This window comes from Hydractinia symbiolongicarpus, chromosome 9 (assembly GCF_029227915.1).
Source record: "Hydractinia symbiolongicarpus strain clone_291-10 chromosome 9, HSymV2.1, whole genome shotgun sequence".
Taxonomy (NCBI): domain Eukaryota; kingdom Metazoa; phylum Cnidaria; class Hydrozoa; order Anthoathecata; family Hydractiniidae; genus Hydractinia; species Hydractinia symbiolongicarpus.
The window spans coordinates 3,504,185-3,519,798 of record NC_079883.1 but is presented as its reverse complement, the minus strand read 5'-3'; the positions used below and the strand labels follow the sequence as shown (position 1 = coordinate 3,519,798).

Genomic DNA, 15,614 nt, shown 5'->3' with positions numbered 1-15,614 from the left:
TTTCTACAAAGAAAAAACATTAACACCAAAGTTCAAACTTTTTGTGTGGGAATGGATATTATAACTATTATCTATTGTGTGATTTATTGATACAGAAAATAATCATTATTTACCAAAAAACCACAGTCCTTCTTTTGCATAAAAAAGTTGCGACGGCAAAATTTTGCCGCTATAAATTTAGAATACGACGACTTCTCAAGGGCAAAAGCTGAATGCCGTCATTAATTCAGAGGACTGTAATTTTTAAAGCTGTTTTTTTTCATCATTTTAGTCAGCTTTCAGATCGTCAAAATTTTTTTCTGTGACGTGTTTTGTCATGGTGACTCATTGATTAACAGGTGGTCAGGAAAACAAAATTGGCCAAAAAATTTGACACTTTAAAGGTCTTATTTTTTTATGCTCTTATCAACTAATTTTACGCATCTAAACATTTGAAACAGTTTCTTTTTTTCCAAAATTTACGTTCCTCTGTTTTGGCCTGTTTTCGCGTTTGAAAATGAAGACATTACATTGTCTCCTTTATCAGTCTGACTACGCTTAAAGTTTTGGATTTAACCAGAAATTAGGATCCTAAGTCACCGGAACTTTGAAAATTTCAAAGCCTGTGAGTTGTGTATTTTTTCTTTTTCTAAAAATATATAGCCTAGTGATTTTGATCAAAAATAAAAAAAGAAGCCTTTAAATATATCAAATCTTTCTTTTGCATATCACAAGCCATAATAAACATCATATATACTATATTGATTATAAAGTGTACCATCTACTACACATTTTTTCAATCAAGTTGTTAAGGGCTAAGGCTGAAATTCTGGTAAGAACTAAGCAATAACTGAAATCTAAAATCTTTGCAGATTTTTTTATAATGCGTTGCAACTTTTAGACTGAATTCAAAATTTTGGTCTTAGCAACTGAAACTGAACAGAAAAATAAAGTTGCTTATATAAAAACGGTTTTACACACTTGACATAAAAACATAACCTACTCAACTAGGGCTGTTGGTTCCTAAAAACATATCTGTCTCGTTATTGTTGTTTTTCTAGGGTTAACCTCAACTTTTTAATTTAATGGCATTTCAACAATTTTTTAAAAATTAAAATCACTTGTATCAATAAACAGTTTTAGTTTGTTATATTTGTTTTGACTCACGGGCATTTTTTAAATTCTTTGTTGGTATTTTTCTGATTATTTAAATCTAACTCCAGTAAACTTTGCTGTTCTGAGTTTTATATATTCTTTAAAAAACGTTTTTTAAAACACTTTACTCATCCCTGTTAAGTTAAACACCACATTATAAAAGCCTACAAGTGCCAACATAAAAAGAAAAAAAGTTGGTTGTACTATTTACTTAACAATGTTTATTAAAAACTACAAACTAGTATCTCTTTCTGTTGTATTCTGTTGTAAACTTCATTTTTAGTTGTTTATTATAGTGGACCATATTTAGAAATATTAATTACACTGTCCGAATAAGCTCATTTTTGAAATATAATTGAGTTTTTTTTTTTTAAGAAATGGTAATAATTGAAAATAACAACATAACGAGCTGTTTTAATTCTTGTGGCTTTTCTTTTGTCAATGATAGCCTGCATGTTTATTAAATAACTTTTGTAAACAGTTGAAGAGCAAGTCAAACCATCTGGGTATAGTTTCTAAATGTTTTCTCTACAATCTGTGTGACGAGTTTCAAGTGAAAGTAATGAGTCTGACTGATGATTAACTTTTCATTGTAACTTGTTGTAGGTGTTTCTTAATTCCTCATGTCATCTTTTGTTCTGTCCCAATGCTGTCATTTCCTGTTTCCTTGGTGAACTGTTTAAAAGAAGTGATTGTTCCCGAGATGAAGTTAAAGAAAATATCCAATGTAACATACATAACTAAAAGAAATAATATATTTATATATTTGTATTTATTTATTTATAAACAAAATAGAAACATTTTTAAATTATGTCTGGGTCAAGTGCAAGACATGAATATCGTAGAGATTTAACCAGGCATGACAGTTTGGTCACCTTCCCTGATGCGTCAACGTGGCGTGAATATCTATGTTATCTTGATATCGATGACTCTCCACCTGTTGTGAGGGGAACTGGTATTATCTGTACCATTGGTAAGTAAACATAATTTTCACACTTTTATGGGCACTTTTTGCCAAAATAAATGTTGTCTTTATTTTGAATGTTTTTGTGCTTAGAATGAGGAAAATATTATATATATATATAACTAGTCGGTGACCTGTGGATAAATCCACAGGTTTGCCTGTCCTTTTTTTTAATGTATTTCGCCTTACTACTGCAGCTACCATTTTGTGTGATAAAATAATTATACAGTTATTGTAACATAGATAGCATATATACAGCTCATAATAACTTAAAATAACGCTAATTAAGGAATAAGATCAGTGTTTTTATGTTTTTTTTATGTTTCTATATGTTTTCAAGTTTTGTTTTCGTAACCGATGCTTTAAATCTTTTAGGTCCAGCATGTCAATCTGTAGAAAATATAAAGGATTTGATAGCAAGCGGCATGAATATTGCTAGAATGAATTTTTCACACGGGACATATGAGGTAGGAGATTTTTTGTTTGGTTTGTCTGATGTGTTTTAAAAGATGTATATGTTTAAAAGGCACCCCTTGTGTTATAGTATCATCAAGACACAATTGATAATGTGCGTGCAGCTGCTGCAGCCTCCTTTCCTCATCCTGTTGGTCTCGCATTGGACACAAAAGGCCCAGAAATTAGAACTGGCAATATGAAAGATGTTAGTTCCTTCGTTTTTTTTTTTAATTTTGCTTCTGAGAATAATTTTTATTCCTTAAAAAGGTAAAATTTGTGTGTGTGTGTGTTGTTTATTATCCGTACCTTGCTCTACAAGAAACCTGTCTGGATTATTCATGGTGTCAGCAATATTTGTATTTAGGGTGGCACTGCATCTTACAAGAAAGGGCAAGAGCTAAAAGTAACATGTGACCCAGCTTTAAAAGAAGAATGTGGTGTCGACCTGCAGTATTTGGAATATCCTAGTTTAACAAAGTCATTACATAAAGGAAGTAAAATATTCATTGCTGACGGCTTGTTAGCCCTTGAAATGGTTAAACTAATAGACTCTAAGACAATCATGACGCGGGTTCTAAATGATGCGACAATTGGAAGTCGAAAAAATTGTAATCTTCCTGGAGCTATCATTGACCTGCCTGCTGTTTCTGAAAAAGACAAAAAAGATTTGCAATTTGCAGTACAAAATCAGGTTTGTTTTGAATCTACTTGTTTTGGATATTGCATTAAAGGGTGATTTGAAAACTTAAGAAGAAGAAAAAGTTATGTCACCATGATGTCATGCTGAATAGAATAAATTTAGGATTTTCTTTATTTATTTTGAAAAATAGCCTATACACTCTTTTCAGGATGAATTTTATAAAGAATAATGTACTGCCATTTCTTTAAAATAAAGGCATATTGTAAGCATATTTTAGGGCTACAATCAGGACAAAATATAAATAAAACGGGGCAGCCATTTTTAAATTTCGTGGCCACAAGTGATTACTTTTTGGTTCCATGTCGGAGTCAAACATTTTGAACTTATCAATGTTCGTGGTGGAGTGGGACTTAGGATCATAGGATTTTTTTGTCAAATCCATACTCTAATTGTTGCTGATGTTGGCACAACCATTTTTTCCAAATTTAGGGATCTTTTTGACCCAACAAGGATTATTTCTTTGTACAGGTGCACAATTTTAAACACACTCTATCTTGTCTATATCTACCCTGCCGGCTGAGAAGTATTGACCAGTTGACCCTTTTTGTCTTCTTTGAAAATTTCCAAAAAAACTGCCTTTGTCTCATTAATTTAGTACATAATTGTATACCATATAAAAAAGGAATGAAATATGAAGGAAAGCCATGTATGTATTAATGGATTTGACATGTTTTCTACAGTACATCATCATTTACAAATTTAATACACAAAAATCAAAAAAAAAAAATGACTAGGAGTGAAATTGGAGATTCATATAAGCAATAATGAGGCTTGCAAACAAAAAAAAACACATGGAGGCGGGCTCAAAATACTCTATCCTTTTTTTTTTGCCCTTTACTAATTCATGACAATGTGCTTTCATTTTTTTGCAGGTTGACATGGTATTTGCATCATTCATTCGAAAACATAGAGATGTCTTAGAAGTAAGAGAAGCATTAGGACCAAATGGAAAAGACATAAAAATTATCGCAAAAATTGAAAACCACGAAGGAATTATGAATATAGACCGTATTTTATGTTACGCAGATGGCATTATGGTTGCTCGGGGTGATATGGGGATGGAAATCGCATTGGAGAAAGTCTTCCTTGCACAGAAAATGATCATTGCAAAGTGTAACAGGGCGGGAAAACCAGTTATATGTGCAACACAGGTATAGAAGCACTATGTGATCCACAATCCTAAATTTAGGCTGAACGAAATAATATTTTAGAAGTTGTCCTAAATGGATAATTGTATTAACGGTTTTTTTATTTATTAGATGTTAGAATCAATGATACAAAATCCAAGGCCTACACGAGCTGAAATAACCGATGTTGGTAATGCAGTGGTGGATGGAGCTGATTGCGTTATGTTGTCTGGTGAAACTGCAAGTGGTGCATATCCTATTGAATCGTGTGCAATGATGCATAAGGTAATTGATATGTGTATAATTTGTTGAATTTTGTTGAAGTTGAAGCCATTATTGTGTTAAGCTTGACACTTTTTCTTCCAGCATGTGACAATGCGAATGTGTACCATGACTTTGGTAGTAACCAGCATACAACAGTAATATATTATATATCTACTTCTCAAATTTGTTACTTGCAAATTTCATAAAGAGTGGCCACACCTCCTAAAATAACTTGAAATTTGGCCCAAAATATTGAATTTTAAATTTTTTTCAAATTGTTGACCCTGAGATGACTTTTTTTACTATCAATAGTTATTTTCATTATTACATTTTAAACTAAGATCAACCACTGATGGTAACTTTTTACTTCCTACTAAAATAAAGAAATAATCTCCTAAATTCTCCTAGAATCTCCTAAATTCTCCTAGAATCTCCTAAATTCTTCTAAAATCTTCTAAAATTGTAAAATTTCAAATCTGTGACCACTCTGATCACCATAAAACAGGCTGTTCGCTTATAAGTCCCAGGATGGTTTTCCAAGGGATGGTTGATATAATTTATTATGTTGCCCAAAAGAAATATGTTAAAAATATAACACATAAAATTTGTAAGACGTAAATTGTTGGTGGTTATACCTAAATATAATTCTATATAATATGCTTTTAATAACCCATTTACAGTGGTTCATCTTATTGTGGCGGAAAAGTCTTAAAATCAACGAAACAAACATTGAAACATTTCCAAAAATTTGTATTTTTTTACAAATTGTTTAATTTCGGTCTGCATGTTCCAACTTTTTTAAAAAAACAATCTAAAAAATTTAAAGTGTTTATACACGGGGGCTAATAAAAACAACGTATATTCGCTAACGAAATATGACACCTACATGATAACTACTATATCGGCTGTTATTTGATTTCCTTTTTTAACATGTCGAGAATTTTGCTACCATGGTGATCCACTTAAAAACTAACTAAAGGACGAAACAAATGTATTTTAAGTATACATTGTTTCTATGTGTGAAACACGGTAAGTTGTTTCGTAGCGGAAGTCGTTTAAAATTTTTTCTTCCTTAGATCTGTCGTGAAGCGGCGTCGGCTGTATACCATCGTATTTTATACGATGAGTTAAAAAATACGAAGAGTTTTACAGAGACAGCTGAGACAACTAGTATTGCAGCAGTAAGCGCTTCATTCAAAGTCAATGCTGCCGCAATTATTGTACTCACAACAAGTGGAAAGTAAGTACTATATTATATAGTCTTATGTCGCATATACGCAGTGGATTTCGTATAGTCCTTTAAAATGGTATGTACTCGGTGGATTTCTTATATAGTCTTATGTGGTATATACGCAGTGGGCTTCGTGTATAGTCCTATGAGGTAGTTTATACGCTGCAGGTTTTTTATGTAGTGCAAGAGATACATAAGCAGTGGATTTCGCGTATAGTCGTCCTATGAAACATACGCGCAGTTGATTTCTTATATATTCCGATATTATAAATATAGGTAGTAGATTTCATATTAATTAGGAAGTATTTAAATCGTAAACCCTCTTCTTTTCTTAGGACTGCTGCAATGCTCGCGCATTATCATCCACGTTGTCCTGTGCTTATGATAACTCGCAGTGGACACGTAGCTCGCTGCGGACATTTATACCAAGGTATCTTTCCGCTGGAATATCCATTCGCACGAAAGAACACATGGTCAGAAGATATGGACGCACGGTTAGAGTTTGGCATAGAGAAAGGAAGAGATATGGGTTTCATCAAGAAAGGCTCGTTTATTATTTTCGTGTCTGGATGGCAACCTGGTGTAGGCACAACTAATACTGTTCGCGTGCTTCAGGTACAAGAGGATAAAATCGAAGGACTCGGTAACCCAGATATAACCTTTCCACGAGTGTAAAACATTTTAGAAGTAGTTGATGCTCTGTTTTTCAATATCTGCGCAAGCATAGCGATGTTGCAGCTGGTATAGTAGTGTTTTTGTTCCTGTTCAGTTTCTTACAAAACATTGGATTAGAAATATTGTTTGATTTACTTAATTATACCTGCATATGTTAACCTGTAAAATATAACCTGCATAGGTTAACCTGTAAGACACAATGTCCTAATATTTATTAAGTTATAAAGTAAGATTTTTAGCTGTTTATTTTTGTTGTCTCGTTAGCTACTAATAATGATAGTCAGGGTGGTGTGAACCCTCCTCCCTAGGTATTTAAATTATCTTTTAATAGCATCTGTTGAAAAGGTTTTTATTCGCTGGCAACTCCTCTTTTTGACAATATGCGACAACTAAATATTATATTCATCTATCGAGTTAATTTGTGTTTGATGCGAAGCTATATTGTTAGTGTATTGTTTTCGTGCGTATGTTTACACAAACTCATTATTTGGAAGTTCTATCAAAAAAGCGTGAAGGTAGGATGTTTTTCACTATTATATTTAAAACTTCAAAGATTTATTATATTATGGATAACAATCGATGCATGTATCTTTTTGTTGTTTCAAAGAAAATTAAAACCGTATTTGAGAAGGAATGTTTTTTTCTGGTAATGGTATTTCTTTATTTTTTCCTTTATCATTAGCATATTTCTCCACGTTTTTCTTATTTTTGCTCAAAACTCTTGCGGTCTATATGTTTGAAAGAAACTAAGGTTATAATAGCTAACTCGCGAAATATTTACAAAAAAAAATTTGAATATTTTAAAAATTTATAACTTGACAGAGCTCTTGATAGAAACAATTTTATGGGTAAAGGAAGCAGTCTTTACATGCTACGTAAAAAGTCCTCAAAGTAAGAAAAAACATTTAGGCCGAATCTATATATAAAGACATGTAGCTATTCTTTTTGAATCTAAAATAAATAAAAAATCGGGCAAAAGGCTAGTGGCTTTCTAAAATTCTTACTTATAGACAAAATGTCATTACTCGAGTCAATCAGAATTAAATAAATTATAGCTATCAAAGATGTCACGTGAGAGTAGATATAAAATTCTTACTTATAGACAAAATGTCATTACTCGAGTCAATCAGAATTAAATAAATTATAGCTATCAAAGATGTCACGTGAGAGTAGATATAAGTAAAAAATTTCAAAGAAGCGTGCACTGTGCTCATGTGAACACCCTTTTCTATTTTTTTTTAAGTTGAACATACTCGTAATCATTTAGATGCATTTTTTACTACCTGCGCCCATGTAAAATTATTTATTTGCCACACTTGCCGAGTTCTTAAATAAGGCCGCTTTTCAGTATTTTGATCTACGTTGTTAAATGGTAAGAAGTTAATTTATTGAATCATCTCCATGGTGTCCACTTTAAATATATAGGCAAAGTGTCAGGGGAATTCAGTTTCTACGAAGAACCGATAAGAATTTTAAACTTGCCACTAAGTCCCCATAATGCATATGCTGTTCATTTCAACGTGTTTTTGATGTTCGTATTTATTTTCATCTTGTATGCGTTTCATCCTTTGTTTCTTCATGTATATTGCAATTTTCTCTTCTTTCTTGAAAAGTCAGATAGTTGATCAGCCATAATTATAGGAAAAAGTGGGGGGAAAAATTCAAAAATGTCAGGAATTTCTATCTAAAAAATGTCAAGAATGTCAAGGAAATTATGTCAACTTTTGAGTAGACACTCTGATCTAACAAATATTTATGTTTTTAGAGATTTACCAAAACATTTTCTGTTTGAAACTATAGAATCAAAAAGTTGAAAGGATGAAGTAAGTTTTTATCATGGGGTGTGCTCCATCCAAGCATAAAGTTACTGATCAACCGGTTACGAAGGTATACTGTTAAAATTGTTCGTCTGTGATGGTAAATTTTAGCAACTAAACAACCTCGTCCTCAGGGCTCTTCTACGTCTATGACATTCTGACGGACAACAACTATCCCGTCAATGTATCGGGCGTAGAAGCGCCCTAGGGACGAAGTTGGCCAATATCATAACTCACGCCATGCATTCTGATACTTTTACTTTGATCTCTGCACAAATTCGTCCCTAATGCTTGTTAGGTTTTGTGTCTCCGTCACAATGCAAATAACCTAACAAGCTGTGGAGACGAAGTTGAAACATTTAAAAGCGATACCATGTGAGAGGTTTCGATGTAAGATTCTGAAAAAGGTTTGAAATGTAAAATGGCAACTTCTAACCTCTAAACATCAAAGCTCCTGCAATAAATAGCAATCATTTAATTTTGTTTAATTTAAGCACACTAAACTTGATTATTATGCCGTGTAAGGAGGCCTTTTTTAAAACACTTGGTTAAAAAAAAACGGTGAGAAGTTTGCTAAAGACTGTTTTCCACTTCAAGAAAATTTTCCGCCGCCTTATAAATTTTTTTATTTGTCAAGCTTTCGCAATGATGACGTCACAAGCTCTATTTGTTTTTGCTTTTGTTTATACTTTATAAGAATCATGACGCTTTTTAAAATCAAACAAAATCTGAAATATTTGCGATCCAGTGGATTTCGTTGCGGTTATCCTTAGCAAGATTATAATTTGTGTTGCCAAAAATTCTATTCATTCAAAAATTTTTGGTTATTTTTCCGTCCCAATATGGTTCACCAAAAATCTAGCAAAGAGGGCTGATTTATGCTTCTAAGTAAGTAAGTGTGTGGAGTTGTTCAAAAAATTATAATCGAAACTCTAGAAATAGGTATCATATCTCTGCTGCCAAATTAAAATACTTTGCATTCAGGATAATTCCAGAAATAATAATAATGGTGACGTGATTGACTGTGATGTAAAAAGTAGTTCTCAAAACATCCAGGATATAACAGGAGATGAGAAGGATGAAAGAAACATAGCTGAAAACGATGACACCTATAAAGTTGGTACCAAAAACAGTTTACATGCGGCACTCTCCAGTACAAATCTAAGTAATTTATCTACCAATGAGGCTGGATATCGTGCTCGATCAGTGTCCATAAAAACTGATGATGGTTACACCGTTGATGATGTTGACACATCAAAGAAAGCCGATGTCGATGCCCAGGTACTTTATAATGCCATGAGAGGTCTGAGTACGAATATAAATGACTTGATTGAAGTGATAATACCTTGTCACGGAAGTTACCGACAAACTTTAAAGAATAAGTACGAAGAAAAATATAACGAGGTTTGTATTTATTGTAGTGCATATATGTTACGAAGTTTATCATAAATTATCCGGTTCTTCTCAGTTAAGTTTCGGGTTACAGTATCTTCCCTCCAAGATAATACCCCGGAAATATACATGATTTCCAATTGACCATATCTCTGGTAACATTTTAAATTTCGACTTCAGAAACATTATCTATTCATCTCTTTAATTATAGTCGTCACCTGTCTGTTTGTGTGTTTGTTACGGAAACACGAAATGCGATATATAAAAGACGGGCGACCCCGTGGATTATTCCACTGGTTAACGACCAGTTATCCATACTAGTCGTTAGCCCGTGGAAAATCCATGGGTTTGCCCGTCCTTTTTATACCGCATTGCGTGCTTCTCGCTACTTACGCAGCTAAGCTACCATTTTGCGTGACAGACAGACAGACAGACAGACAGACAGACAGACAGACAGACAGACAGACAGACAGACAGACAGACAGACAGACAGACAGACAGACAGACAGACAGACAGACAGACAGACAGACAGACAGACAGACAGACAGACAGACAGACAGACAGACAGACAGACAGACAGACAGACAGACAGACAGACAGACAGACAGACAGACAGACAGACAGACAGACAGACAGACAGACAGACAGACAGACAGACAGACAGACAGACAGACAGACAGACAGACAGACAGACAGACAGACAGACAGACAGACAGACAGACAGACAGACAGACAGACAGACAGACAGACAGACAGACAGACAGACAGACAGACAGACAGACAGACAGACAGACAGACAGACAGACAGACAGACAGACAGACAGACAGACAGACAGACAGACAGACAGACAGACAGACAGACAGACAGACAGACAGACAGACAGACAGACAGACAGACAGACAGACAGACAGACAGACAGACAGACAGACAGACAGACAGACAGACAGACAGACAGACAGACAGACAGACAGACATTATAATATAGATTATCCGACTTTTGTTTTTTTTCTTAAGGATTTAAGAAAAGAAGTAAAACGAACAACCTCTAGTTCGTTACAGTACTTGCTGACGAATCTGCTTCTTGAAACAAAAGAATTTCTTGTTTTTCTTATGAAAGAATACGTTGATGAAAAACAGTATATTCTTTTGTCAGAACTTTTAAATGCTTGGAATTCTACAAGTATCAATGAAGCGAAGTTACAATATCAGCTTGGTGGGTAAATTCTTATTTTTTGTTCATTTATTATTTATTTTTTCAGTTATTTTTTGTGTGATTCAACAATTTTTGGGGCAAAGTAGTTCTTGTAAATTTACTGGAGAGAGACAAAACAATTTGACAATTTCGTGTGACGTGCATATCTTTGTGCATATATTTTTTCGCGTTCTTGAGTTTATTATTTATATTATTTATATTAACCATGGAGGTATAAATGTTTAAACACACAGTGTTGGGGATAATTTTTTTTTTAAAGAAATGCAATGGTTTTACAAAATTTGAACCCTTTTTACCAGGAAATTTTGCCTTTTTGCAAGGGATTTTTGCCTTTTTGGATTAATCCTATCGAAAAGGCAAAAATCCCTGGCAACGGGGGTGCATTATTTGCGCAATTTAATAGCTTAAAGGGTAATAAATACTTGCGAAAATGCTTTTAGAATTCTTATCCAAAGCTTATTATACATTCTTCCTCTAAAGCTTTCACTTTAAGGAAAAAAAATTTTTATTGAATTTATTTTTGCTAATAAACTATTTGCTACTGCGTTGTAATTTTCCCACTTATTTTGCACATTGTTAAATATTTGGGTTGGCAGAGATGGTGTAGTGGTAGCGCGTTTAACTTGTAATTATAAGGTTGCAGGTTCGAGTCCTACTCCGGCATACTTAATTGTGTTGACAGCTCATTCAGAACAAGCTACTAACCATTAAGGCAGAGCAACGCTATACGTAACCGCAGAGGGTAATCTAACTTAGATACTGTCAGGAAGGAAGAATAGACACTTTCTAACGTCTGTGTGTATTAATAAGGAATACCTAATTTCGTTTTAGTATACGGGTCAACATTTGAAAGTGATGTGACCAATTCCCTTGATGATCTTGTACCCAAAAGTTTTAAAGATGTGATTATACCTTCATGTCAGTTACACCGTGACGAAAGCTGTAGAGAGCTCGATGATGAGATCATCCAAAAAGAAGCGGACAAACTAAGTCAAGGATCTGATGATATCTCTGCCTTGCTAGTTCAAACAACTTATAATGCAGCTACTTTATCCGCCATTTTTAAAAGTTACAAATTGAAGTATTATTTGGATATTACAGATAGTATTGATATAGAATTTCATGATGATACCAAGCGGTTCTTGACCACAATGGGTAAGTTGCGTCATTTGAATTAAGCTGGTGTTTCTTACTGATTATTCGCAAACTAGAGTAGCCTAATACCTGTATAAAGAAACCCTCACACTCGTCCCCAGGGATTTTTGCCGTCTTAATATGAGAGATAACAGACAAAAATCCCTAGGGACGAGGGTGAAGAGACCTTTAATTGTTGCTGTTCTTTACGTTGTCTCTTGTCCATATGAAAGACAATCAAGTTTGGTTGTTTTTTAATTGTTATGTTCGTAAGTTGTCTAAAACTACTTTACGGACAACTACCAACCTCGTTCTCAGGGCATTTTGACTTTTCTGATGAATTTGATAATGGCCGCTACGTAATAACGGCTGGGGCCATGGAATCCTGGGGACGAGGTTGGGACAACTACATTAATCAAAGCTCCCGCAACACTCTTCTTTCCATGCTTCATTCCTCTACTTTCAGTTCAGGTGTGTGAAGATTCACCAAAATATTTTGCTACTCAACTCAAAGAAGCGATTAAGAAAAATGATGAGAAAAGATTTATCAATATTCTGATTGGTCGACAGCAGGTAATGTTATGTTAACATTGAAACTCATAATAACACGACTGTTTTGATAATGTTAAAGGTTTTGACAACCAGGAGCGAGAGAACGTCCTTTTTCGAAAGGACCACTGTGAAGCAGAACAGTGTTCCGTGGCAAAAGTCTGTTTTTCTTGACCCTCTGCTAACAAAGATTTCGCCTGACTTGCTAACAAAACTACATGAGAGGAAGTGACAAATAAGTTAGCTTATCGGTCCAAATTTAAAATAATTTGGACCGACGAATAATTTGACGTACTATTTAAATTTAACAATCGCGAAGAAGAAACGATGTTTGTGTGAAAACAAACTTATATTATATTTCATGAATAATTTATGTTAAGGTTAGATCTATTTGCACATTTTCCCGCACTTTTCGAATATACATAATGCGTATAAAAGTAATTGTTTAAACCACCTTAAAAAAACGTCGAATGGACTCGAGCCTGAGCCGAAACCAAACCACCGCGATTGAAAAATCTCGATTTTATCAAGAGGAAGAATTGAACCCTTAACCTGGTTAGCTAGCTGCTGCTGCGTCTACCTCAACTTTGAAACCCAGGCCCTTATACCAAAAAGAGGAAAAAAGCCCTGGGATCAAGGTTACCTCTGCCTCTGCTACTACTACTATTTTTTAATGTTTATCCTGTTGCTGTATCTGCTTTTCCTTTCTTTTTAAGCTGGACCTGTCGACGATTTTACAAGCTTACGAAGAATTGCACGATGGTCAAACGCTAATACAAACTGTATCAAAACATTTCTCTTCAGATTTTGGGAAAGCTATCTGTTTATTATTAAAGAAACACACCCAATAATAAAACTCTATTTCATTGCGTTTTTTTGACCACTTTAAAATTATATCATGAGAAAATTGCGCTGGGCTGCAAATGAATTTTCTGCAATCAGAAAACTGAATAGTTTTTATTGGTTACTTCTATTGTTCTTCGCTCACGTGATCATTATAGGGAGAGTCTTTTTTATTACATGTTTTGAGCGAATTGTCAAGTCACTCAAACAAGTGAGAAATTTGTTCGCGTCTAAGCTTTGGCATTAGAGGAGATGAATTTTAATATTTTAGAAGAAAGCTTAGCCAACTAGGCTAGGTTTTAATAAAAAACGGATGCAACAATTGCAGGGGCGGGTTTACTTCTACTACTTCGCATATACTTGCATCATGGGAATTTTTCAATGCGAAAATTGTGTGTATCCAAATAATGTTTTTATTATCCATCTAATAAACTTCATAAGTAAGTTAATTTCTACGCAGAAGTGTTGCGTATCACTGTTTTTGTTGCTCCCGATTCTTTTGTTTTTGTGGTCTCTCTTCCGTCGATTCATTCCAATTGTTTGCTAATTCTTTCCTACTCAAGAAAAAATCTTTCTCTATGCCTAAAAAGTTTAGAATAAGTTCAATAACAAGCAGAAGCTGCTTCGTTTTTTCGCCTTCGCCACTCATTGCTGTTAAACTTACCTCTTATGCCCTCTTATTGAACAAAAAAGTTTCGCAACTACGAATTGCAAGAACCAGAGATTTAACCTCAAAGATCGTGTTCCTCCCTACGTCGGCGACTTCTCGCCATATTGAAATGGTTTTTCGTTCAAATTGTTTCAGATTTAATTCTATTTTGACGGCATTGCGTTGCCCAGGGTTACGCTAGTCATATAAAAGGGCCGAGCGATAGTTGTCTTATAGCCGCTATACCCCGTTTATGTTCCCAGCGAGTTAGTTTCAAATGGAGCAAAAAATCCAACGTCAAAACTCATAGTTGTCCGTTGTACAATTTCGATTATTTTGCCGACGAACAACGTAATGATGTCGAAATGACTTTGATGTTTGCCGCTTTTCTCATATTCAAGATGGCGATCGGATTTGCATCCAAGTAGCTGTATAACCTTGTTTCTTTTATCTTAGTACTCTCTTATAAATATGAATCAGGCAAAATGAGGCATTTTTCTTAAATACTAATGTTATATGAGATAAGTGGTGTTATGAGATTAAGGTGTTTCAAAGTGAGAGGCAAGCTTGAAGCTTGAATCGTCACACTTACCCAATAAATCTAATAAAGTTAGTGTCACGAAATATCTACGTTCTTGACGAATCCGAATTTGTGGATTTAAAACCAAGGTTTTACCCGACGCTACATATTCTCAAATTTTATTTTTAATGAGAAACAAAATATAAGAATCGAGAAGTCTCTTGTCTAGTTAGATAGCAGGTAACCTTTCTTGCAAATTGTTAGCGAAGAACCTCTTAGAGATTTGAGACCGAAATTAAATGAAAAAGAATTCTAAAACCACAGTTAAATTTTCAGGAGGGTAGCCATACTTTGCTATTGGGAGACTTTGCGATCCCAGACCTCTTTGAGATTAATCTCGAACTTTTCTGGGTCCTGGGGACCAGAATGGGCAGAGCAGAATTGGCTTGTTTATGTGCTGTTTGTAAATTATAAAAAAATTAATTTGTATACAAATCAAAACAAAAATATGTTTTTAAGCAGCACTTGCAGAATGTTTACAAAAACAAGCGTGCTTTATTAATTGTACATGAATATACCACCCTTTTTTCGTAAATATATTCATCGACTTATCTGACTTTTGCGAAGTTTCAGCATATTTATTATGCCTATTTTTCTGTTTCGGATCAAAGACTTCCACCACCGGTGTTAAGCCGAGGCTTGTTTATCAATACACTACGGCAGGGTTTCTAAATGAGACGGGGGTATGTAGTGCTTTTTTTATTGCAGAATAACCTACACAGGCGAGGTTTCTTAAAAGTACAAAAAGTAACGTAACATTAACATAAAACAATAACCTGAACCTAAATCTATGAAATTAAATTATTTTTTTGTAAAAGTGATATTTTAACTATAAAAGAACAAATGTTGTTCTTTCTAACTTTTCTAAAACATCGTGAAAATGC

General features: G+C 34.1%; 2 protein-coding genes across 4 annotated transcripts; both read left to right on the top strand.

Annotated features, from left to right (window-relative positions):
• Window positions 1-1,851: 1,851 nt before the first annotated feature.
• LOC130656660 (pyruvate kinase PKM-like) lies at window positions 1,852-7,181 on the top strand. The gene is made up of 8 exons (XM_057459562.1): window positions 1,852-2,107; window positions 2,474-2,565; window positions 2,643-2,759; window positions 2,919-3,245; window positions 4,127-4,405; window positions 4,514-4,666; window positions 5,722-5,885; window positions 6,212-7,181. The coding sequence occupies exons 1-8, from the start codon at window positions 1,945-1,947 to the stop codon at window positions 6,549-6,551; spliced, it is 1,635 nt and encodes a 544-aa protein (XP_057315545.1). The 5' UTR covers window positions 1,852-1,944; the 3' UTR covers window positions 6,552-7,181.
• Window positions 7,182-8,291: 1,110 nt separating this feature from the next.
• LOC130657420 (annexin A8-like protein 1) lies at window positions 8,292-14,144 on the top strand. Of its 3 annotated transcripts, none has more exons than XR_008985137.1 (6): window positions 8,292-8,438; window positions 9,353-9,772; window positions 10,777-10,975; window positions 11,807-12,130; window positions 12,581-12,682; window positions 13,375-13,416. XR_008985137.1 is itself a non-coding variant. In XM_057460403.1 (6 exons), exons 1-6 carry the CDS (start codon window positions 8,388-8,390, stop codon window positions 13,507-13,509), a joined length of 1,236 nt encoding a protein of 411 aa, XP_057316386.1. In that variant the 5' UTR covers window positions 8,292-8,387; the 3' UTR covers window positions 13,510-14,144. The 3 variants fall into 3 exon arrangements, 2 of the variants coding, with proteins under 2 accessions (XP_057316386.1, XP_057316387.1); XM_057460403.1 differs by having other exon boundaries at window positions 12,576-12,682; window positions 13,375-14,144; XM_057460404.1 differs by having other exon boundaries at window positions 8,296-8,438; window positions 9,425-9,772; window positions 12,576-12,682; window positions 13,375-14,144.
• Window positions 14,145-15,614: the final 1,470 nt, after the last annotated feature.

Excerpts from the sequence above, each read along its gene's own strand:
- LOC130657420 (XM_057460403.1), top strand. The coding sequence starts at position 8,388 with ATGGGGTGTGCTCCATCCAAGCATAAAGTTACTGATCAACCGGTTACG. Across the intron at positions 9,773-10,776 it reads ACGAAGAAAAATATAACGAG|GATTTAAGAAAAGAAGTAAA; the intron begins GTTTGTATTTAT and ends TTTTTTCTTAAG. Across the intron at positions 12,683-13,374 it reads TTCTGATTGGTCGACAGCAG|CTGGACCTGTCGACGATTTT; the intron begins GTAATGTTATGT and ends TTTCTTTTTAAG.
- LOC130656660 (XM_057459562.1), top strand. The coding sequence starts at position 1,945 with ATGTCTGGGTCAAGTGCAAGACATGAATATCGTAGAGATTTAACCAGG. Across the intron at positions 2,566-2,642 it reads TTTCACACGGGACATATGAG|TATCATCAAGACACAATTGA; the intron begins GTAGGAGATTTT and ends CTTGTGTTATAG. Across the intron at positions 5,886-6,211 it reads GTACTCACAACAAGTGGAAA|GACTGCTGCAATGCTCGCGC; the intron begins GTAAGTACTATA and ends TTCTTTTCTTAG.